The sequence below is a fragment of the Scyliorhinus canicula genome, chromosome 15, assembly GCF_902713615.1.
Source record: "Scyliorhinus canicula chromosome 15, sScyCan1.1, whole genome shotgun sequence".
In the NCBI taxonomy this organism is placed as follows: domain Eukaryota; kingdom Metazoa; phylum Chordata; class Chondrichthyes; order Carcharhiniformes; family Scyliorhinidae; genus Scyliorhinus; species Scyliorhinus canicula.
In genome coordinates this window covers 78,777,304-78,801,458 of record NC_052160.1, presented here as the reverse complement: position 1 = coordinate 78,801,458, position 24,155 = coordinate 78,777,304, and the positions used below count along the sequence as shown (strand labels likewise).

The 24,155-nt window shown below is 45.9% G+C and overlaps 1 protein-coding gene across 3 annotated transcripts in view; it reads right to left on the bottom strand.

The window, feature by feature from the left end:
• The window catches only part of ipo9 (importin 9), a 210,315-nt gene that overhangs the window by 58,802 nt on the left and 127,358 nt on the right, over nucleotides 1–24,155 (bottom strand). For all 3 annotated transcript variants that reach the window (XR_005463359.1, XM_038819399.1, XM_038819400.1), the window contains 6 exons: nucleotides 18,543–18,702; nucleotides 16,390–16,616; nucleotides 15,569–15,717; nucleotides 15,351–15,479; nucleotides 14,032–14,307; nucleotides 10,686–10,852 (listed from right to left, as the gene is read on the bottom strand). Coding sequence is in view for 2 of the 3 variants with exons in the window: in XM_038819399.1 (XP_038675327.1) it covers nucleotides 10,686–10,852; nucleotides 14,032–14,307; nucleotides 15,351–15,479; nucleotides 15,569–15,717; nucleotides 16,390–16,616; nucleotides 18,543–18,702 (1,108 nt within the window). In the remaining variant the exon portion in view is untranslated. The remainder of the gene's footprint in view (nucleotides 1–10,685; nucleotides 10,853–14,031; nucleotides 14,308–15,350; nucleotides 15,480–15,568; nucleotides 15,718–16,389; nucleotides 16,617–18,542; nucleotides 18,703–24,155) is intronic.

Below are 24,155 nucleotides of genomic sequence, written 5' to 3'. Positions count from 1 at the left end.
TTGGGCTGGCGAGAGGGGATGAGGTCAAGTACCTGCAGGTGCGAGACTTTCTACACAGACAGATTCCGTCCTTCCCACGCCTGCCACTCAGGGGGATCTAGGACAGGGTAGTATCTAGTGCAGGGGTGGGCAAACTTTTCCGTGCAAGGGCCACATTCAGAAATTCACAATTTTAAAGGGCCGCATAGTATATTAATTAATAGTCCCGGTTGTAACCAATTAGCGTGCGGCATATACCTCAGCGCTTCCCCCGGCGGCATCCTGCCTTTAGCCCTCTTTTTCTCTACTTTTCAAAAATGGCGCTTCACCCGGTTATGATTCTGGGTGCCTCATATAGAACATAGAACAGTACAGCACAGAACAGGCCCTTCGGCCCTCGATGTTGTGCCGAGCAATGATCACCCTACTCAAGTCAACGTATCCACCCTATACCAGTAACCCAACAGCCCCCCCATTAACCTTATTAAAAAAAAAAATTTTAATTTAAAAAAAAAATTTTTAAAGTTTTTTTTTTAATGACTTGATCTTGGTGGGCCGCATAAAGACCTTTGGCGGGCCGTAGTTTGCCCACCCCTGATCTAGTGGATGGGTGGGGGAGGGTCTCGGATATATATAAAGAACTTATGGGAGCGGAGGAGTCACAGACCGAGGAACTGAAGCTTAAGTGGGAAGAGGAGCTCGGATGTGAGATAGAAGAGGGCTTATGGGCGGAGGTGTTAAGCAAGGTAAACGTGACTACAACATGCGCCAGGCACAGCCTGATTCAATTTAAGGTCGTCCACCCAGCCCACATGACAGTGACCCAGATGAGTAAATTTTTCGAATTGGAGGACAGGTGAGCCAGATGTTCGGCAGGACTAGCAAAACATGCCCACATGTTTGGGCATGTCCAAAACTCAAGGGGTACTGGCAGGGGTTCGCAGATGTTATGTCCCGGGTACTGAAAACAGGGGTGGTGATGAGTCCAGAGGTGGCTATATTTGGGGTTTCGGAGGACCCGGGGAGTCCAGGGGGAGAGAGAGGCTGACGTTTTGGCCTTTGCTTCCCTTGTAGCTCGGCAACAAATCTGCTGGCATGGAGGGATTCAAAACCTCCGAAGTCGGAGGCCTGGCCATCAGATAAGGCGAGCTCTCTCGGTCTGGAGAAGATTAAGTTCGCTTTGAGAGAGTCACTGTATGGGTTTGGCCGGAGGTGGCAACCATTTATCTACTTCTTCGAGGAAAAATCTTCAGTGGGGGGGAAGGGGGGGTTTGGGTAACGTAGGTTAGGGGGGTAGTTAGGCTGGTCCTTGTGGGAGAGGAGCTGGGTTTCTTGCACTATAACAATTGTTTTTTTGCACACTTATATATTATTGTCGGTTATTGTGCCAAAATGTCTTAATAAAATTGTTTATCAAAAAAAAAAGAAAACAACCTTTTATGAACCCCCTCCTGGATGACCATTGGGAGAATTCTCTCTAACCGCTGCGCCATCACCTTTGACAACAATTTCAAATCAACGTTCAAAGGGGCAGCACGGTAGCATTGTGGTTAGCACAATAGCTTCACAGCTCCAGGGTCCCAGGTTCGATTCCCGGCTTGGGTCACTGTCTGTGCGGAGTCTGCACGTTCCCCCAGTGTGTGCGTGGGTTTCCTCCGGGTGCTCCGGTTTCCTCCCACAGTCGAAAGATGTGCAGGTTAGGTGGATTGGCTATGCTAAATTACCCTTAATGTCCAAAATTGCCCTTAGTGTTGGGTGTGGTTACTAGATTATGGGGATAGGGAGGAGGAGTGGGCTTGGGTAGGGTGCTCTTTCCAAGAGCCGGTGCAGACTCGATGGGCCGAACGTCCTCCTTCTGCACTGTAAATGCTATGAAATGCTATGCTATGAAAAAGTGAGATTGATCTATAGGAGGCACACTCCTCCAGATTCTTGACTGCCTTCAAACTCAAGAGAAATAGTCGCTTCCCATGGCGTCGGTGGTAGCAGACCGGTCTCAAAAGAATGACAGCACACACCAATAATGCAGTATTTTTCTAACTTTTTTTCCTGGGAAACACCTTTGCTAATCGGCTGACCTCCACGAGCCATGCCACGTCCACTTATCTTTAACATGAAAGGGGAATCTGGTTTTGTCCTCAAGATCTCACTCAAATCAAATTCACTGGGGAGGGCAATGCATATTTCACATGCAGAGTTCAGCCAGTTCCTTTGTGCCGTCTTCATCTTGAAGAGAACGGAAAAATCAAACCTCACACTTGTAGTCGTCATGAAGAGCAATAGCCACAAAATGGTTGTTTTACTCAGCACTGGATACTCCGAGGAGATGCTACTCCAGACTACTGACAGACTCATAGACTTGGCAAGTTGTTAATGTGCTGTCACAGGTCAGGTACAGCAGGTCTTTTCATTTGGAGTCAGCTGTAAATTAATAACTGACTCTGGGGTCTCAATCTCAAAAGGAATCTTCCACGCACCACTTACTCTTTCTCCCCTCATTTGCCAGTATTTCCCTGCATTAAGAACACATGGGCTTAGCATCCTTATTTGCATTGGCAAAATTGACAAAACTATACCTCAATAAATCATCTTTACACTGCTTTGTTCCAAAGTTTGGTTTCTTCTTTGTAGAGCATAGCATAGAGAAATACAGCACAGAACAGGCCCTTCGGCCCATGATGTTGTGCCGAACTTTTGTCCTAGGTTAATCATAGATCATAGAATTTTGGACACGAAGGGCAATTTATCATGGCCAATCCACCCAACCTGCACATCTTTGGACTGTGGGAGGAAACCAGAGCACCCGGAGGAAACCCACGCACACACGGGAAGGATGTGCAGATTCCACACAGACAGTGACCCAAGCCGGAATTAAACCTGGGACCCTGGAGCTGTGAAGCAATTGTGCTATCCACAATGCTATAGTGCTGCCCCCTGCTCACCAGAGACCCTGGATCTTTGTAAGGAGCCAACACTGGCACTGCTCTGTCCTGCCATGAATTCTCCTCAGCAGCTCTCTCCAGCATATGAGTACATATACATACATAGAAGATAGGAGCAGGAGGAGGCCTTTTGGCCCTTTGAGCCTGCTCCGCCATTTATCACGATCATGGCTGATCATCCAACTCAATAGCATAATCCTGCTTTCTCCCTCTTGCCTTTGATTCCATTCTCCCCAAGTGCTATATCCAGCCGCCTCTTGAATATATTCAATGTTTTTGCATCAACTACTTTCTGTGGTAATGAATTCCACAGGCTCACCACTCTTTGGGTGAAGAAATTTTTCCTTATATCTGTCCGAAATGGTTTACCCTGAATCCTCAGGCTGTGACCCCTGGTTCTGGATACACCCATCATTGGTAACATCTTGCCTGCATCTACCCTGACAACACATCACCAGGCTGACCTGTTAGTAATCCTGGACAGTCGGTATACTGCCTGTTTGCGTCTCTGGCGGTCTCTTCCTTGTATCAAAACGATCCGTCATCACAGTCCTCTTGCCTAGCAGCTAGTAAAAGACAGAAGCTCTCCTTTGTGATTTGGTGCCAAAAGCATGTACATACCCGATGTCAAGTATGCATGTAGAGCACGTGACCTGCTCACTGCTACTGCTTATGGTCAGAAGACTGCAGACAGCTTAATTTTGTCTTATTTAAAAGCTGGTAGCGGCCACCATTCTCAATTTAAATGCCGGTAGCAGCTGTTGGGTGCTTCTCCCACAGGAATATCACAACCGATTGCCCTAATGATACCTGCCGCCATCCACCTATGGGTCGCGACCGGCACTTTCTTAATCCTGAACTAATGGATCTATTAACAGGTCCTTAAATTCCCCCAAACCATCTGGTCTTTGCCTGGCTGAAGCTCTCTAATAGCCATATCATAGAGACAAGAGCATCAAGGGTCCATCGTTGATCCTCCAAAGTCACAGGAAGTTCGAGGGAAGAGAAGCGCTCCTTACGTGTCATCACATCACCAGGCTGACCTGACTCATACAATTCAGTGTAAAAATCCTTAAACTGCTCTAAAAATGTCCTCAGTTTTCATGAATCTATTTCCCCTGAAGTTACACACACGCATGCACACAGGCGCACGCACGCGCGCGCACACACACACACACACACACACACACACACACACACACACACACACACGGCATAGTCCTAGAGTCAGCCATCTTTTTGGTCAAAAATGTCAAGCATTTATTCAGTTCATTCCCAAACTCAACAATTTTTGCTTTGCGAATTTTAGACTCCTCTCGGCCCGCTGTTTCAGCAAGCAATCAAGACTCAGCCAAAGGTGGCCTCTAGTGCTGAGCATCCAGGTTCGATCCCACCCCTGGTCACTGTCTGTGTGGAGTTTGAACATTCTCCCCGTGTCTGAGTGGGTTTCACCCCCACAACCCAAAGATATGCAAGTTAGGTGGAATTGCCATTCTAAATTGCCCCTTAACTTTTTTAAATATAAATTTAGAGTACCCAATTATTATTTTTTTCCCAATTAAGGGGCAATTTAGCATAGTGGTTAGTACTATAGCTTCACAGCGCCAGGGTCCCAGGTTCGATACCCGGCTTGAGTAACTGTGCGGAATCTGCACGTTCTCCCCATGTCTGCATGGGTTTCCTCCGGGTGCTCTGGTTTCCTCCCACAAGTCCTGAAAGATATGCTATTAGGTAATTTGGACATTCTGAATTCTCCCTCTGTGTGCCCGAACAGGCGATGGAGTGTGGCGACTAGGGGCTTTTCACAGTAACTTCATTACAGTGTTAATGTAAGCCTACTTGTGACAATAAAGATGATTATTACTAAACTTGTAAAGTTCAGCTTGCGGAGCCAAGCCCATTCCCATGCCACCTGCACTCCCAAATACCTAGAGTAGGTTGGCGCCACCCAAAATGGCAACCCCCCTCACCTCCTACGAGGAGACACTCGTTTTTCCCCAAATTTATCCTGTAGCCTGAAAATGCTCCAAATATCTAAAGTAACCCCATTATATCCCCCACCTAAGCACCCAGATTGGAAATATACAACAGCAGATCATCCATCGACATGTTTCACCCCCCACCTCCGCCTTATCCACTTCCATTTTTCCAAACACCTAAGTGCTCTGTTGCCAGCAAAAACATAAGTGGGGGACATAAGGCACCCCTGCCTTGTTCCCATATGCAGAGTAAAGTACCCCGAGTTCACCTTAGTAGCCCTCGGGTCCTTGCACAACAACCTCACCCATGCCACAAACCTAGGCCCAATCCCAAGCCTCTCCAATACCGCAAATAAATAGCACCACTCCACGCAGTCAAACGCCTTCTCTGCATCCAAAACCAGCACCACCTCCACCTCCTTCCCTTCCGTCAGAGGAACCACCACATTCAACAGGTGCCACATATTAGATGACAACTGTCTTCCCTTCACAAACCCTGTCTGCTCCTCCCCAATCACCTTCGGGAATCTCATTGCCAACACCTTTGCTAAAATCTTGGCATCCACAAAATCAGCCCATACAACCCACATTTTACTGGGTTCTTGTCTTTTTTTTAGCAGCAATGTCAGACACACACACACAAGGGTCCAAGTAAAGCTCGCCTAAGACTGTCACATCAAATTCTCCCAAAATCACCATCATCTGCCCAAATCAGCTTTTAAATTTTGCCTACCAATTTTTATCCTATCCAATTTCTCTACTATCCCCTCTAGTAAGACATTGACAGCATCCTCTTCTCTGGTGAAGACAGATTCATTAAGTACCTCATCAATATCCTTTGGCTCCAGAAGAGCTCATTGTTGGTTCCTAATTAGTCCTATTAACAACCCTTTTTACTAATTACATGTTTGTAAAAGAGTTTAACAGTTCCCTTTATCTTATTCTAGCCAATTCTCATTAACTTTGTCCCTATATTACCCTTTTCAGTCTTGCCTTTTCATTTTTCTGGTTGCTTGTCTACTGCATCATCAACTTGAAATATTTCCAATGCTTGTTTATTCTGTTTCATTTTAATCATTAGTAATCCAGGGAGATCCAGCTTTGTCTCACCCCCACAAGACAAAAATGTGCAAAGTAGGTGGATTGGCCACGGTAAATTGCCCCTTAATTGGAAAAAAAACGAATTGGGTACTTTCAAATTTTTAAAAAATAAAACAGAGTGCCAAGGGATAGGTCAGAAAATTATAAATCGGTCACTCTGACTTTAGTCGTGGGCAAATTATTGGAAACAATTCTGAGACACAGGATAAACTGTCACATAGAAAGGAACGGATTAATCATGGTTTTGTTCGGTGAAAATTGTGTCTTACTAAATAGAATTTTTTGAGGAAGTAACAAGGAGGACTGATGACAATAGAAACATAGAAAACACAAGCCGGAAGAGGCCATTCGGCCCTTTGAGCCTGCTCTGCTATTCATTATGATCATGGTTGATCATCAAGTACAATACCCTGATCCCGCCTTCCCCCATTATCAAAGAAGAACAAAGAGCAATACAGCATAGGAACAGGCCCTTTGGCCTTCCAGTCTTCGGTTGATCATGATACCAACCTTTGCCAAAACCCTCAGAACGTCATAGTGCCGTATCCCTCTATACCGATCCTATCCATGTGTTCGTCAAAATGCCTTTTGAACGCCATTAATGTATCTGCTTCCACAACCTCCCTTGGCAGACATTCCAGGCATTCACCACCCTCTGCGTAAAAAAGCTGCCTCGCACATCTCCTCTAAACTTTGCCCCACGGACCTTAAACCTATGCCCCCTGATGACTCATCCATCCTGGGAAAGAGTGCCGGCCCATCCACTCTATCCATGCCCCTCATAATTTTGGAGACCTCAACCTCTGTCTTTCGAATGTAAACAATCCGAGTCTATTCAGCCTCTTCACATAGCTAACACCCTCCAGACCAGGCGACATCCTGGTAAAAACCTCATCTGCAAAGCCTCCACATCCTTCTGGTAGTGTGGCAACCAGAATTGTGCAACATATATATATATAATATATATATTCCCTTGATCCCTTTAGCCCCAAGAGATATATGCAATTCCTTCCTGAATTACATGTTTTGGCCTCAACTACTTTGTGGCAACGAATTGCACAGATTCATCCCTCTGAGTGAAGTAATTTCTCTTCACCTCAGTCCTAAAAGTCCCTTACCTCAAACTATGACCACACAGGAGACTGTTAAATAAGTTAAGAGCCTATGGTGTTAAGAGTAATATTCTGCATGGATAGAGGATTGGCTGACAGGCAGAAGGTAGAGAATGGGGATAAAGGGGTATTTTTCAGAATGGCAGCCGGTGACTAGTGGTGTGCCTCAGGGGTCTGTGCTGGGACCACAACGTTTCACAATATACATGAATGATGATCTGGAAGAAGGAACTGAAGGCACTGTTGCTAAGTTTGCAGATGATACAAAGATCTGTAGAGGGACAGGTAGTATTGAGGAGCAGGGAGGCTGCAGAAGGACTTTCACAGGTTAGGAGAGTGGGCAAAGACATGACAGATGGAATACAATGTGGAAAAGTGTGAGGTTATGCACTTTGGTAGGAGGAATGGAGGCATAGACTATTTTCTAAATGGGGAAATGCTTAAGAAATCAGAATCACAAAGGGACTTGGGAGTCCGTGTTCAAGATTCTCTTCAGGTTAACGTGCAGGTTCAGGCAGCATAAGGAAGGCAAATGCAATTTTAGCACCCATGTCGAGAGGGCTAGAATACAAGACCAGGAATGTAGTCCTGAGGCTGAAGAAGGCCCTATTTGGAGTATTGTGAACAGTTTTGGGCCTCGTATCCTAGGATGTGCTGGCCTTGGAAAGGGTTTCATAGAATTTACAGTCCAGAAGGAGGCTATTCGGCCCATCGAGTCTGCACCGGCTCTTGGAAAGAGCGCCCTACCCAAGGTCAACACCTCCACCCTATCCCCATAACCCAGTAACCCCACCCAACACTAAGGGCAATTTTTGACACTAAGGGCAACTTATCATGGCCAATCCACCTAACCTGCACATCTTTGGACTGTGGGAGGAAACCGGAGCACCCAGAGGAAACCCACGCACACACGGGGAGGATGTGCAGACTCCGCACAGACAGTGACCCAAGCCGAAATCGAACCTGGGACCCTGGAGCTGTGAAGCAATTGTACTATCCACAATGCTACCGTGCTGCTCGTTCACACGAGGTTCACAAGAATGATCTCGGTCTTATCATAGAATTTACAGTTCAAAAGGAGGCCATTCGGCCCATCGAGTCTGCACCGGCTCTTGGAAAGAGCACCCTACCCAAGGTCTACCCTATCCCCATAACCCAACCCAACACTAAGGGCAAGTTTGGACACTATGGGCAATTTATCATGGCCAATCCACCTACCCTGCACATCTTTGGACTGTGGGAGGAAACCGGAGCACCCGGAGGAAACCCCCGCACACACGGGGAGGATGTGCAGACTCCGCACAGACAGTGACCCAAGCCGGAATCGAACCTGGGACCCTGGAGCTGTGAAGCAATTGTGCTGCTCATTCACACGAGGTTCACAAGAATGATCTCGGTCTTATCATAGAATTTAGAATTTAGTGCAGAAGGAGGCCATTCGGCCCATCGAGTCTGCACCGGCTCTTGGAAAGAGCACCCTACCAAAGGTCAACACCTCCACCCTATCCCCATAACCCAACCCAACACTAAGGGTAAGTTTGGACACTATGGGCAATTTATCATGGCCAATCCACCTACCCTGCACATCTTTGGACTGTGGGAGGAAACCGGAGCACCCGGAGGAAACCCACGCACACACGAGGAGGATGTGCAGACTCCGCACAGACAGTGACCCAAGCCGGAATCGAACCTGGGACCCTGGAGCCGTGAAGCATTTGTGCTATTCACAATGCTACCGTGCTTGTTTAGCACAGTGCCCTAAACAGCTGGCTTGTCATGCAGAACAATGCCAGCAGCGCGGGTTCAATTCCCGTACCAGCCTCCCTGGACAGGTGCCGGAATGTGGCGACAAGGGGCTTTTCACAGTAACTTCATTGAAGCCTACTTGTGACAATAAGTGATTATTATTATTACGAGCGGTTCAGGACTCTGAGTCTGTACTCATTGGAGTTTATAAGGATGAAGGGGGATCTTATTGAAACTTGCAGGATACTGGAGGCCTGGATAGAGTGGACATGGAGAGGATGTTTCCACTTGTAGGAAAACTAGAACCAGAGGATACAATCTCAGACTAAAGGGACATCCTTCAAAACAGAGATGAGGAGGAATTTCTTCAGGTGGTGAATCCGTTGAACTCTTTGCCGCAGAAGGCTGTGGAGGCCAAATCACAGAGTGATTTACAACAGAGATAGATAGGTTCTTGATTAATAAGGGGATCAGGGGTTATGGGGAGAAGGCAGGAGAATGGGGATGAGAAAAATGTCATCCATGATTGAATGGCGGAGCAGACGCGATGGGCCGGGTGGCCTAATTCTGTTCCTATGTCTTGTGGTCTGATGGACCTCTAGTTCTGGACTCCCCCACCATTGGGTGCAGTTTTGGTCTACTTATCTGAGGAAGGATGTTCTTGCTGTGGAGGGAGTGCAGCCAAGGTTTACCAGGCTGATTCCTGGGATGGCAGGACTGTCATATGAAGAGAGACTAAATCGGTTAGGATTATATTCATTGGAGTTCAGAAGAGTGAGGGGGGGTCTCCTAGAACTATACAAAATTCTAACAGGATTAGACAGGGTAGATTCAGAAAGCGGTTTCCAGTGGTGTTCCATAGGGCTCAGCGTTGGGGCCCTTGCTGTTTGTTGTGTATATTAATGATTTAGACAACTATGGGGGCATAATTGGGAAATTTGCTGATGACACAAGAATTAGCCGTGCAGTTGATAGTAAAGAGGATAGCTGTAGCCTCCAGAATGATATCAATGGTTTAGCTGAGTGGGCAGAGAAGTGACAAATGGAATTCAACCCTGAAAAGTGAGGTTATGCATTTGGGAGGGTAAATAAAACAAGGGAATTTTCCATAAATGGGAAGATTTGAGAGGGGTTAAGGAAGTGAGAGACCTTGGAGTGAATGTCCACAGGTCCCCGAAAGTGGCAGGACTGGTGGACAAGGTGGTCAAGAAACCATATGGAATTCTTTCCTTTATTGGGCAAGGTATTGAATACAAAAGCAGGGATGTAAATCTGGAACTGTATAAAATTCTGGTTAGATCACAGCTGGAGTTTTGTGCACAGTTCTGGTCACCAGGTGACAGGAAGGAGAGAGTGCAGAGGAGATTCACAAAAATGTTGCCAGTGCTTTAATATTCTAGCTCTGTGGAGAGATTGAACAGGCTGGGGTTGTTTTCCTTCGAACAGGAGGCTAGTTGAGGTGTACAAAATTATGAGGGGCCTTGACAGGGTAGTGAGGAAAGGCGTGTTTCCCGAGCAGAGGGACATTTAAGATGACTGGTAGGAAGATTAGAGAGGACATGAGGAAAACCTTTTTCACCCAGAGTGTGATGGGTGTCTGGAATTCACTGCCTAAGTTGGTGGTTGAGGTTGAAACAATCAACCCATTTTATAAGGTACCTGGATCAACACCTGAAGTGCTGGAACCTGCAAGGCCATGGACCAAGTGCTGGAAAATGGGACATGGCTTCCTCTTTCTCTTACGGTTGGCACAGGCTGAATGGCCTCTTTCTGCACCGTAACTTTCTATGGTTCTATGGTCCTCTCAAATGAAACAGGTAGCACACCTGACTTTGCCCTCATATTGTCCGTAGAAGAGTGGCTGCCGACTTGTCCACTCAGACATGACAAATTCTAGAGCAGGTTTCCCAGTGGGCCCAGGCAGACTGCACAGGAACTCCAGCAGCGGCTCCAGTTGATTGTGAACGAGTTGTGCGAACACCATGATCAGAGACTAGAGAGAAATAGAACAGTAAACTCCATGAGTGTAGCAAATGAAACATCAGAATATAACAGGAATAAGAATATGCCTCATTCACCCCTTGAATCTGCTCTCAACTCCACTTCCCCACCAAATTCACATACGCCTTGATTAAACTTTACAGTCTAAAAGTCCAGCTATCCCAGCCATGAATAGACTCAACTATGGAGCAGCCACAGACAAATGGGATACAGAACTTTAACGGTGCACAAGCCTGCGAGGAAAGCAATTCCTCATCTCAGGCAGTCTAAGTTGGTCATCCCTTATTCTGAGACGATGCCCTCCATCTTGATCCACAACTGCAATCAACACACGTGAACTAATACCACTGCCACTTTGACATACAGCTCCCACTTAACCGCGAGGGGAAGGAAGTATATGTTTCATTTGGAAAAACCTCAGTCTGTCAAACAGTCCCTTTTTTTATAAATTTAGAGTACCCAATTATTATTTTCCAATTAAGGGGCAATTTAGTGTGGCCAATCCTGCACCACCTAACCTGCGCATCTTTGGGTTGTGGGGGTGAAACACACGCAGACACGGGGAGAATGTGCAAACTCCACACGGGCAGTGACCCAGGGCCGGGATTCGAACCATGGTCCTCAGTGCCATAGGCAGCAATGCTAACCACTGTGCCACGTGCTGCCCCCTACCAAACAGTCTTTTTTTTAATAAACATTTTGTTGAGGTATTTATGGTTTTATAACAGTAACAGAAGAAGCAGTGAACATACAATTAGAAACATAGTGCAAAAACCGTCTTCCTCTCTCACTGGTCCCACCTTTTCTAACCTCCTACTCTCCACTGAACTACCCTCACCCACCCCCCCCCCCCCCCCCCCCTTGCTGACGGTTAATTTTCCCGAAAGAAGACGACAAACGGCTGCCACCTCCAGGCGAACCCTAACATTGACCCTCTCAAGGCGAACTTGATTTTCTCCAGACAGAGAAAGCTAGCCATGTCCGTTCGCCAGGTCTCCGACTTTGTGGGCTTTGAGTCCCTCCAAGCTAATAATATCCATCTTCGGGCTACCAGAGAGGCAAAGGCCAGAACGTCTGCCTCTTTCTCCTCCTGGAATCCCGGATCTTCCGACACCTCAAAAATCACCACCTCTGGACTCGGCGCCACCCTTGTTTTCAATACTTTGGACATGACGTCAGCAAACCCTTGCCAGAATCCCCTAAGCTTCAGGCATATCCAGAACATGTGAACATGATTCGCTGATCCTCCCGCACACCTTGCGCACTTGTCTTCTACCCCAAAGAACCTGCTCATCCGGTCCACTGTCACGTGAGCCTGGTGAACGACCTTAAATTGTATCAGGCTAAGTCTGGCACGTTGTGGACGCGTTGACCCTACTCAACGCATCCGCCCAGAGACCATCCTCTAACTCTCCACCTAACTCCTCTTCCATTTGTGTTTCAGCTTCTCGGTCTGTGTTTCCTCTGACCCCATAAGCTCCTTCTCAATGTCCGAAACCCTCCCTTCTCCCACCCACACTCTGGAAACTACCCTATCCTGTATCCCCCTTGGTGGTAGGAGCGGGACGGTTGAGACCTTCCTGTGTAGGAAGTCTCTCACCTGCAGTGTGACCTAAATCTGACCGTCCCGTCAGTTCAAATTTTACCTCCAGTTCCCTCAAGCTGGGAAAGCTCCCTTTCTAGAATGAATCGCCCATCCTCTCGATCCCTGCTCTCTGCCACCTCCGGAACCCTCCATCTCACCTCCCCAGGGCAAACCGGTGATTATTGCAAATTGGGGACCAGACCGATGCTCCCTCTGCTCCCACATGACTCCTCCATTGCCCCCAGTCTCTGAGGGCCGCGACCACCACAGGGCTGGTGGAGTAGCGTGCCGGCGGGAATGGCAGAAGCGCCGTTGCCAATGCCCCCAAACTCATGCCTTTACAAGATGCTGCCTCTACTCGCTCCCACACCGACCCACCCCCATCCCACCCCGCACCATCCACTTCCTAATCATGGCTATATTCGCTGCCCTGTAATAATTACTAAAGTTCAGAAGTGAAAGCCTGCCCTCCTCCTGGCTGCGCTCCAACATCCCCTTTTTAACTCGCGGGGTCTTACCCGTCCATACAAAGCCTGAGATCAAAGCTTGTTCACCCGTTTAAAAAAGGTGTAAAAAGAATAAAGATGGGGAGACACTGAAACACAAACAGGAATCTCAGGAGAACCGTCATCTTCACCGTCTGTACCCTCCCAGCCACTGACAGCGGGAGCACGTCCCACCTCCGAAAATCCTCCTTCATTTGATCTACTAGTCGGACCAGATTAAGCTTGTGCAGCCGTTCCTATTCCCGCGCCACCTGGATGTCTAGGTACCGAAAGCTTCCCCCTATCACTCTAAACGGCAGCTCCCCCAATCGCCTCTCCCGCCCCCTTGCCTGGATCGCGAACATCTTGCTTTTCCCCATGTTCAATTTGTAGCCAAAACCCGGCCAAAATCCCCATAATTTCTTCCATCCCTTCCAATGGGTCCAACACATATAAAAGAGCAGATCGTCCGCATATAGGGAGACTCTGTGTTCCACGACCCCCTTCCCCCCCACCACCCCCTTCCCCGGGCCAGTCTCTTCCAGCCCTTTGAGGCTCTCAACGCAATTGCCAGCGGTTCTTCATAGAATTTACAGTGCAGGAGGCCATTCAGCCCATCGAGTCTGCACCAGCTCTTGGAAAGAGCACCCTACCCAAGGTCAACATCTCCATCCTATCCCCATAACCCAGTAACCCCACCCAACACTAAGGGCAATTTTGGACACTAAGGGCAATTTATAATGTCCAATCAACCTAACGTGCACATTTTTGGACTGTGGGAGGAAACCGGAGCACCTGGAGGAAACCCACGCACACACGGGAGGATGTGCAGACTCCGCACAGAGTGACCCAAGCCGGAATCGAACCTGGGACCCTGGAGCTGTGAAGCGATTGTGCTATCCACAATGCTATCGTGCTGCCCCACTTGGCCATTTTTAAGGCCAAGGTGGACATTTAATGAAGCAATCGCTCGCAATAAATATACATTTCCATAAATAATTTTAAAATCCTTTTGGATTAGTAGTGCCCCCCCCCACCGATCCCACAGCAAATGTTTTGTCCCCTGACCCCCACTTCATCCACCCAAGTCTCCACACCCACCTGCATTACACTGAGTGTCTCTGCTTGCTGCATTTTGCTGAGGATTGCTCGTAGTATCTGGTCAAGGTTCTCTCCCAACTGTGAGCCAGCCTTCGAGATGAGGGTAGAAACCAGTCGTCCTACAAATGCTGCAGTGTACTCAGAGGTACGAGGGTCCAGAAGCTGGCTCACCACCTGCATAACGTACCAGAGGCCGTTGTGACCTTGGTCATCATGCCATTGTGCTATCTGTTCCAGTGCCACAGCCACGTAAGCTCGCAGGCACTCACCACCATTCTGTGAAAGGGATTGCAAGAAAAGAGGGACAGATTTCACTACAGGAGTGTATCATCAGACAGCCCAGGATGTTTTCATCCAGAAAGCCAATCTCTACGCACTTTTATCAGCAGTATTTACACCAGTTACACATTACAAACAAGCACCGCCTAACCCCATAACCACATTTGCAGTCTCTATCTGAAAGGACACAAATAAATCCCCAGTTGAAGCCCCTCACCTCTCAACAATTAAACACAATTAAGATACAACCGCACACTCCAACATTTTATACAGCTCCATCATAACGTCCCTGTTCTTATATTCTATGCCACAGCTAATAAAGACAAGTATTCCATATGCTATCTTAACCACTTTATCTACCTGTCCTGCTGCTTTCAGAGAGCTGTGGACATGCACACCAAAGTCCCTCGGTCCTCTTTACTTCCTGAGATCCGACCATTCATTGCACATTCTTTTTGTGGACTCAGCTCCACTGACTTGCCCGCTCACCATAACCCTTAATTCATTTACTGTTCAAAAATCTGTCCATCTTTGCTTTAAAAACATTCAACGAGGTAACTTCAACTGCTTCACTGGGCAGGGAAATCCAGAGATTCACAACCCTTTTCTGGGTTAAATTCCATTTGTCACGCTTCTGCCCATCTAACCAGCCCGTTTCTATCATCTTGTGATTCCTCACTATTTACCACACACCAATGTTTGTGTCATCTGTGAAGTTACCGATCATGCTATCCTCATCCACACACCTCGCCGAAAAATTCTATCGAATTTGTAAGACATGATCTCCCTTTAGCCAGAAAAGTTTTGAACATTGTCAGAGCCTCTGCAATCTACTCCCTTGCCTCCCACAGCAGTCTGGGACACATAGCATCTGGGCCTGGGGTTTTATCCACTTTAAGCCAGCTAAAACAGCTAATACCTTCTTCCCTCTCAACGTTAATTTGTTCACTTTGAGCAACAGATTTCAAAAGATCTTTGTGGATTAGAGACGGAGTTTGGTTTGGGAAGCAGCTGTTCAGTGTCGCTGGAGCCTTGCCTACCTGCATGGTTGCATTGTCGTCTGTGTGAAGTGTACACTGGGCCACAACAGGAAACGCCTGACAGATCAGCACCTCCGACAGCGGCAGCTTGGTATTTCTCACTACAGTTGTCAGTATGTCAATGGCAGTCTGCAGGCAGATCAAGGTATCAGTGTCAGCTGAAGCTCCATTTCCCAGGGGCATTAAACCAATATGATACATATATGGGAATTACTCACCGCACAAAGGCCAGAGGGGATTTTATCAGAAGGAGCGTGCATTATGCTAACGAGAGTTGGAATTAACCTCATCTGCATGGGGCCTTGACAGGCCTCGATCTGTGCAAGCTCCTTGAAGATATCCTGAGCCAGAGATGCCACCACCGGATCTGGGGATTCAAAGTCACCAAACATCGACACAAAATCAATATACGCCATGTACAGGAACTCTGGAGAAGCCAATTGTCAACCCGATTGATGAAGGAGCAGAAGAGGGATGAAGCTAGCACAGGCTGTGCAGACTTCACACAACCCAAATTCTAATCCCAAACCATAGCAGTAAAATACTGACTCCTCTGCCAAGATTGAACCCCACTTATCCTGAGACTTGACCCCAGGACCTCACACTCACCCACTCCCATCCCAATGCGCAGAGACTCGAATGAGGTGGGTTGCAGGATTTGACACTTACCTTCTTCCCTCTCAGAGAGTTGGGTAGTGAAGTTGTGAATTAAACTGGCTCCCCTCCCCTGACAGGAGCTGCTTCTTTTAGAATGAATGTCCTCCCAATACCAAGTACCTGCACACTTCAAAGGGAAGTCTTGCCACCTCACAACCAATGATAAAATCAATACATTTTCAACTGGCTCGGCAACACATCACCCCCACCCCACCCCCAACCCATTTTCAGCAGATTTTAACCTCACTGTGGCTTTGAGCGAATGTGCACTCATACCAAATACATTAATGGTGAAACTCAACTTCTGATATATTACAATATCAAATAATAGACAGATACATTGACACAAAGTAGCAGCTGGCAACAGTCCAGACCCACATACCGTTGCTGTACTTGAGGAAGATTGCAATGGTAAGGGGGCAGACTTTATTTTCTACACTAATAGTGAAGGCCGGGTCCACAGTACAGACAACACACAATGTCTCCATGACCAGGGTCAGCACCTCAGAACTGAACTGCGTGGCAAGATGAATCAAACCATCCAGGATGCTGGGAAGAAACGGCTGTAAAACATGTGTACACTCGGAGATTTTCAACTGGTCACAGTACCTGTGGAGAAGATGTTACATTAGACCAGCTGATAAACCACAACTCCACACAGTACTCATCATAAGTCAATTAAACACATTAAAATTCCAATGTATCTATGAAAAAGTAACAAAACACAATGAAGAATTTATACTAATGAGGAAATGTTCTACTTCCTTGATGAACAGGCACTTGAACATATAAGCTATTCAGATAGAGATAGTCAGCTGGTATGTGTCACACAAGACATTATTAGCAAAACCGAGAGCACATAGAATGGTTTACTTTGGAAATTGGTTGGGAGAAAGACAGTAGAGATAAGGGAACATTCTCTGGATTGTTCCTCTGGGATCTGCACTGACGTTTTGACGTTTTACTATATCTATTAAGGACTTGGTGAAGAGAGAGGAGAGAGAGAGGGAGAGAGAGTTAGTTAGTTGGGTTTATGAAAGATAAATTGGAATATCTTACAAATGGTGAGAAACTGAACTGTAGAGGGGGTTCACAAGCCACTACCAGAGCTCATACCAAGTTCCAAAAAGTAATTTAAAATCTAATGGCATGTTGGTCTTAATCTGAAGAGGGTAGAGTACAAGAGGGTTGAAATAAGAAAAACAGGAAATTCTGGAAAAGCTCAGCCAGTCTGGCAGCATCTGTGGAGAGAGAAACAGAGTTAACAATTCAAATGCAACGCGACTCCTTTACAGAACCAGAGTTTTTGGGGTGGAAATTACATTTGTTATATAAAGCTCCAGTTAGACCATCAGAAGTCGAGTTCAGTTCTGCGCCCATACCTTATGAACCATCTGAGGCGCAGTGCAATTTCACCAGTATGACAAGACGCTAAAAGGGTTCAATTATGAGGGCAGATTGCAAAAAACATGGCTTGTGCGTGCTTGTGTATATAAGATTAAGAAATGAGTGGATCACAGTGTTGAAAATAATAAACTGATTTGCTAGCGTAGATAGATCGAGCAGGATGGGACTGTGCTCTCGATTTTAGAAGGGCAAGAGGTAATTTCATTGAAACATTCACGATGCGGAGAGGCTGTTCCATGGTTGGAGTCAGGAACTGGGAAGCACAGTCTCAGGATAATTAGGCAGTGGACTAAGATCAGGAGAAATCTTTTCACTCAGAGGGCTGTATATCTTTCGAATTCCTGACCCCATACGATTGTCATTGCTCAGTTGCTGACAATATTCAACATTGAGTGAGAAAGATTTTTGGACTCAATGAACGAATCAAGGTTTTTTTGAGATTGGGGGAAAGTGGACTTGCGGTCAATGATCAATTATATCTCTTCGCATAATGGCTTTGAGGAGTGTGTGGCCTACTCCTTATCTTCTTCCTCATGTTCTTGCAGGGTGCTGAATACAGAACAAGGTGCATATTCTGGAAATAACAGCTAGACCATTCAGCAGCAAAATCAGAAAGCATTTCTTTCACATAAAGGAGGTGGTAAATCTGGAATTCATTACATCAAAAGGTGGTCGATGCAGAGAGGCAACTGGAGCTTTTAAGCAGATTGGGAGAATTTTGTTGGGTATGGGTATCAAAAGGAGCAATAGTGGTAAATGAGGTGCCGATCAGCCACGGCCTAATTGAACAGCAGAGCAGGTTCAAGGGTCTGAATAGTCATCTCCTCCTCCTCTGACATTATGCATATGGAATAACTTCAGAATATTACTTCCAATCAAATTTTGAAAATAGGAAATTGGCACACTAAATTAGCAGAAAGTAATTTTAGAATTAATTCCAGAAAATTGTCTTCAGAGTGACTAACATGGCACAAGAGTGGAATCAACAAATGCACCTCACCCCAGAGACCAGACACCAAATCATAACAATGACTTCCACCAACATGTCAATCACAAACCCTCCAAAAGCATCTTCACCCTCCCTTGGTCTCTCCAAACCACAGAATTTCCCAAATATTTTCAGCTTACCCCCAGATGGCTCGTACAGCAGAGATTCGCACTGATGGTGGCTGTGTCTCATGCAAACCACTGACTGTTGCTTGTAAAAATTGCTGGATTAGTTCAGGAGTCATAACAGTGGCAAAGCGGCTGGCAGCCCAGAGTGCGCGGCCAAGTAGGAATGGAGAGACTATTGGACAGAGAGAGAGAGAGAAAGATGACATCTTACAGACTCAGGACAATCACTTCATTCTGCAACAATTATCTATGTGACAGAGATGCTCAAATCCATGCACATGCCAGCTGCTTCATGAATCCTGTTTGGAATCATGTCACAATTTAATCCTTAATTTTCACAAAACCATTCCACGTATTGTTAAATAACTTCCGGGAACCTTTGTTCTCATCAAGCTGAGCTCCTTAGCACTAAGAATACTCAGTATCGACATCAGACACTCCCAATGCAAGCACAAAATCTGTTTGATTCAGAGTAAAGTTCTCTCTACACTGTCTCATCAAACACACGCAGGACAGCTCCACGATGGGGATTGATCAACAGCAAAGCTCCCTCTACATTGTCCCCATCAGTCATAAGGCAGAGTAAAACATTAAAATCTTATCAAAACAAACTACATTGGCTTCAGGGTCAAATTGGCTAAGATAAGGAAACTAGATTAAAGATCCATGCAGACCCCAGCACAGTTGGCCAGAACTCCTTTTTAACTAAATCAGCTATCGCGAAGCAGGCTGGTTTAAATGACCCAGTGAAGCTAACAAGTCAGAGAGAAAGTAGGAGTTGGAATTTGGATGTTTTTGGAGAGGGGTAGAATAAATGTGTCAGCTCCACTCATGGATGGTCGAAATACAAAGAACAAAGAAAAGCACAGGAACAGGCCCTTCAGCCCTCCAAGCCTGTGCCGACCATGCTGCCCGTCGAAACTAAAATCTTCTGCACTAAATTTCATTAGTTAGATGGTCTGAAGTTTTGGGGGGGGGGGGGGGGGTAAAGTGGGAAAGAGTCTTGTGCGGGCTTCTGTCTGGGTGCTGTTACAACACCCTGGGCGAGTACACAGTCAGTTCCAGCCGCACACACCCGGAGTCCCAACATAAGTGAATTAACCAATAATTTGTGTTTTCCTGAGATCTTTAACCCCTGACTGCTCCAATGAGATACCAAAACCAGATTTATAAGTAAAACATTAACATGTTTATTTATAACAAGAGTAAAAGATGCACATATAAAGGAAATAATTGGAACTATGGTCCACTAGTCTACCTATTCCCAAAACACCGTCCCACCCCCCACCCAGACATACACAAGACACAAAGGGGAGGGGAAGCATTAAAACGGGAATTGAAGGAAAAGGTTTGAGAGGAATCTCCGCTGTTGCGGTTGTGGCCTCTGTAGGCGGCGGTCTTCACCGAATGAGACTCTCTGGGGAATTGTTTCATATAAGAGATTCAGATCAGTGCAATTCTGACCTCTGACTTCACACAGGAAATTCAGGTCAGTGCAATTCTGACCTTTGACCACCAGATGGAGCCTCTACCTCTCGGAGATATTCCTGGAGCATTAAATCTGAGAATTTGCAGACTTTCCGTTCGCCTGGGTAGAAACACCGGCTGTATTACAAAGAATGCTCCCACTTTGAGCTTTTCTCAGTCCTTCAGACAGAGGATCAGACAGAGGATTAAATTGTTACAGACCTGAGGACAATCAGCTTGCAATCACTCCCTCCAGAAGTTCCCTTCACAGTTCTGACTGCGGTCTGTCTTTTAAACAGGAGTGCCTTCCCAATGTCTGGCGAGCAGCCTTTTAAATCACCTGGCAGAGAGAGCAGGTCCTCCAGCTGCTTCCTGGCCCTTGTCTTCTCAAAGAACTTAGGACAAAATGGAGCTCTTCACATAAAGATTCTGAATGGCTCCACCAATCGCAAGCAACAAGAGATGGCTTACAGTTCCAGCCTCACACAGAGCAGACAAAGGTTTTACAACAGTGTTTAAAATAGTTGGTGAAGTTAGAAGAGGTTTTAATTTTTCTAACCCAGGAATAACTATTGCTGCAAAACTGACAGACCATCCGAAGCTGGCAACTTAAGTGGCTTTGTGAAGGTGCTCCTAGGTAGCAGTGACCACAATATGATTGAATATTACATTCAGTTTGAGAGAGAGAGGAGTGGGTCTGAGACTATGTTTTTAAACTTAAATAAAGACAATTGCGAGGGCCAAAAAGCTGAGCCAGGTAAAGTGAATTGGCCAATTAGGTGAAGGAATAGGGGCAGCACGGTAGCATTGTGGACAGCACAATTGCTTCACAGCTCCAGGGCCCCAGGTTCGATTCCGGCTTGGGTCACTGTCTATGCGGAGTCTGCACATCCTACCTGTGTGTGCGTGGGTTTCCTCCCACAGTCCAAAGATGTGCGGGTTAGGTGGATTGGCCATGATAAATTGCCCTTAGTGTCCAAAATTGCCCTTAGTGTTGGGTGGGGTTACTGGTTATGGGGATAGTGTGGAGGTGTTGACCTTGGGTAGGGTGCTCTTTCCAAGAGCCGGTGCAGACTCGATGGGCCGAATGGCCTCCTTCTGCACTGTAAATTCTATGAATAGGTCAACAGAAATATAGTGACAGACATTTAATGGAATAATTCAGAATGCACAGAATAGATACATTCCAACGAGTAAGAAAAGGTCCAAGGGACGGACACACCATTCGTGATTAACTCGAGAGATTAAAGATAGTATCAAACTTAAAGAAAAAGCATGCAGTTGTGCAAAGACAGGTGGCAGTTCCGAACATTGGACAAAATATAAGGAACAGCAAAGGATGACTAAAAGATTAAGAAGGAGCAAAAAATTACGAGTACGAGAGAAAGCTGTCCAGAAATACAAAAACAGATGGTCAGGGTTTTATAAATATTTTAGAAGAGAGTTAACAGTGAGCATTGGACTAACGGAGTCTGGAGAATTGATGATGGAAAACAGGGAGATGGCAGATGAATATGAATTGAACAGGTATTTTACATCAGTTTCACTATAAAAGATGCAAATAACATCACGGAAACAGCTAGGAACCAGGAAATGGAAAGCAGGAACTCAGGAAAATTACAGTCACCAGAGATGGGATACTGGGTAAATTGTCCAGTTCCTGATGGACTGCATCCTAAGGTCTTAAAAGTTGATTGTGAGATAGTTGATCCAATTTCCAAGATTCAGAGAGGGATCCATTAGATTGGAGGATAACAAATGTAACTTCATTATTCAAAAAGGGAGAGAGGAAGCGGGAAACGACAGGCCGGTTAGCTTAACATCTGCCGTAGGGAAATGTTTAAAGCTATTATTAAAGGAGTTATAGCCAGGCACTTGGATAAGCTCAAGGTAACCAGGCGGGCAACATGGTTTTGTGAAAGGAAAATCATCTTTAGACAAATTATTGAGATCTTCGACGAAGTAACTAGTGCTGTGGATGAAAGGGAACCAGTGAATGTACTGTACTTCGATCCAGAAAACATTTGGTAAGGTGCTACATCAAAGCTGCGGAAAATAAAAGCTCGTGTTATAGGGGTAATACATTGGCATAGATAGAAGATTGACTGACTAATAGGAAACAGGGAGTAGGCATAAATGAGTCTTTTTCTGTTTTGCAGGGTGTAACGATTGGTGTGTCACAGGGATCAGTGCTGAGACCTCAACTGTTTACAATTTATATAAATGACTTGGATGATGGGATGGTCGTCAAATTTGCTGATGACACAATGATAGGTAGGAAAGAGGGCATAAGGAAGTTACAAACATATAGATAGGATAAGTGAATGGGTAGAGGTGGGGTATAATGTGGGAAAATGTGAAACTATCCATTTTGCGAAGATGCAAACGTGTTAGAAGCAGTTCAGAAAAGGTTTACCAAACTAATATCTGGAATGGTGGCTTGTCTTTTTTTTAAAAATACATTTAGAGTCCCCAATTATTTTTTTTCCAATTAAGGGGCAATTTAACGTAGCCAATCCACCTATCATGCACATCTTTGGGTTGTGGGGGCGAAACCCACGCAAACACAAGGAGAATGTGCAAACTCCACACGGACAGTGACCCAGAGCCGGGATCAAACCTGGGACCTCAGCGCCGTGAGGCTGCAGGGCTAACCCACTGCGCCACCTTGCTGTCCGTGGTGCCTAACTAATTTAGTGGAATCTTTTGAGGACATTACCAGTGCAGTAGACGACAGGGAGCCAATGAATGTGGTGTATCTGGATTTCCAGAAAACTTTTGACCAGTTGCCACACAAAAGGTTGTTGCATAAGATAAAGATGCATGGCATTAAGGGTAAAGGATAGAGGATTGGTTAATTAATAGAAAGCAAAGAGTGGGGATTAATGGGTGTTTCTCTGGTTGGCAATCAGTAGCTAGTGGTGTCCCTCAGGGTTCAGTGTTGGGCCCACAATTGTTCAAAGATGATAGATGATTTGGAGTTGGGTACAAAGTGGAATGTGTCCAAGTTTGCAGACGACACTAAAGATGAGTGGTAAAGCAAAAAGTGCAGAGGATACCAGAAGTCTACAGAGGGATTTGGATAGTTTAAGTGAATGGGCTAAGGTCTGGCAGATGGAATACAATGTTGACAAATGTGAGTTATCCATTTTGGTAGGAATAACAGCAAAAGGGATTATTATTTAAATGATAAAATATCAAAACATGCTGCTGTGCAGAGGGACCTGGGTGTCCTAGTGCAATAATCGCAAAACGTGGGTTTACAGGTGCAACAGGTGATTAAGAAGGCAAACGGAGTTTTAGCCTTCATTGCTAGAGTAATGGAATTTAAGACTAGGGAGGTTATGCTGCAACTGTATAAAGGTGTGAGTGAGGCCACACATGAAATTAAACGAAAATTGCTTATTGTCACAAGTAAGCTTCAAATGAAGTTACTGTGAAAAGCCCCTAGTCACCACATTCTGACGCCTGTTCGGGGAGGCTGATACCTGGAGTATTGTGGTCAGTTTTGGTCTCAACTGAGAAAGGACGTACTGGCGCTGGAGGGTTTGCAGAGGAGATTCACTAGGTTAATCCCAGAGTTGGGGATTGGATTACGAGGAGAGGTTGAGTGGACTGGGACTGTAGTCGTTGGAATTTATAAGGATGTGGGAGGGGGACTGAGTTTAGGAGGAGCATCTTCACCCAAAGGTCTGTGAATCCATGGAATTCCCTGCCCAGTGAAGCAGTTGACGCTCCTTCATTAAATGTTTCCAAGATAAAGACGGATGGTTTTTTCAAGAACAAAGGAATAAAGGGTTTATGGTGTAAGGGTGGGAAAGTGGAGCTGAGTCCACAAAAGATCAGCCATGATCTCATTGAATGGCGGAGCAGGATCAAAGGTCCAGATGGCCTACTCCTGCTCCTAGTTCTTATGTTTTTATGTTGTATTCTCTGACAATCTTCATTACTATTCACAATTCCGGCAATCTTAGTACCATCTGCAAACTTGTTAATCAGACCCGCTATGTTTTATTCCCAAGTCATTTATATATATTACAAAGAGCAGAGGTCCAAGAACTGATCCCTGCGGGACACCACAAGTTACAGACCTCAATTCGGAAAAACACCCTTCCACTGCTACTCTCTCTGTCTTCTCTGGCCAAGCCAGTTTTGGAT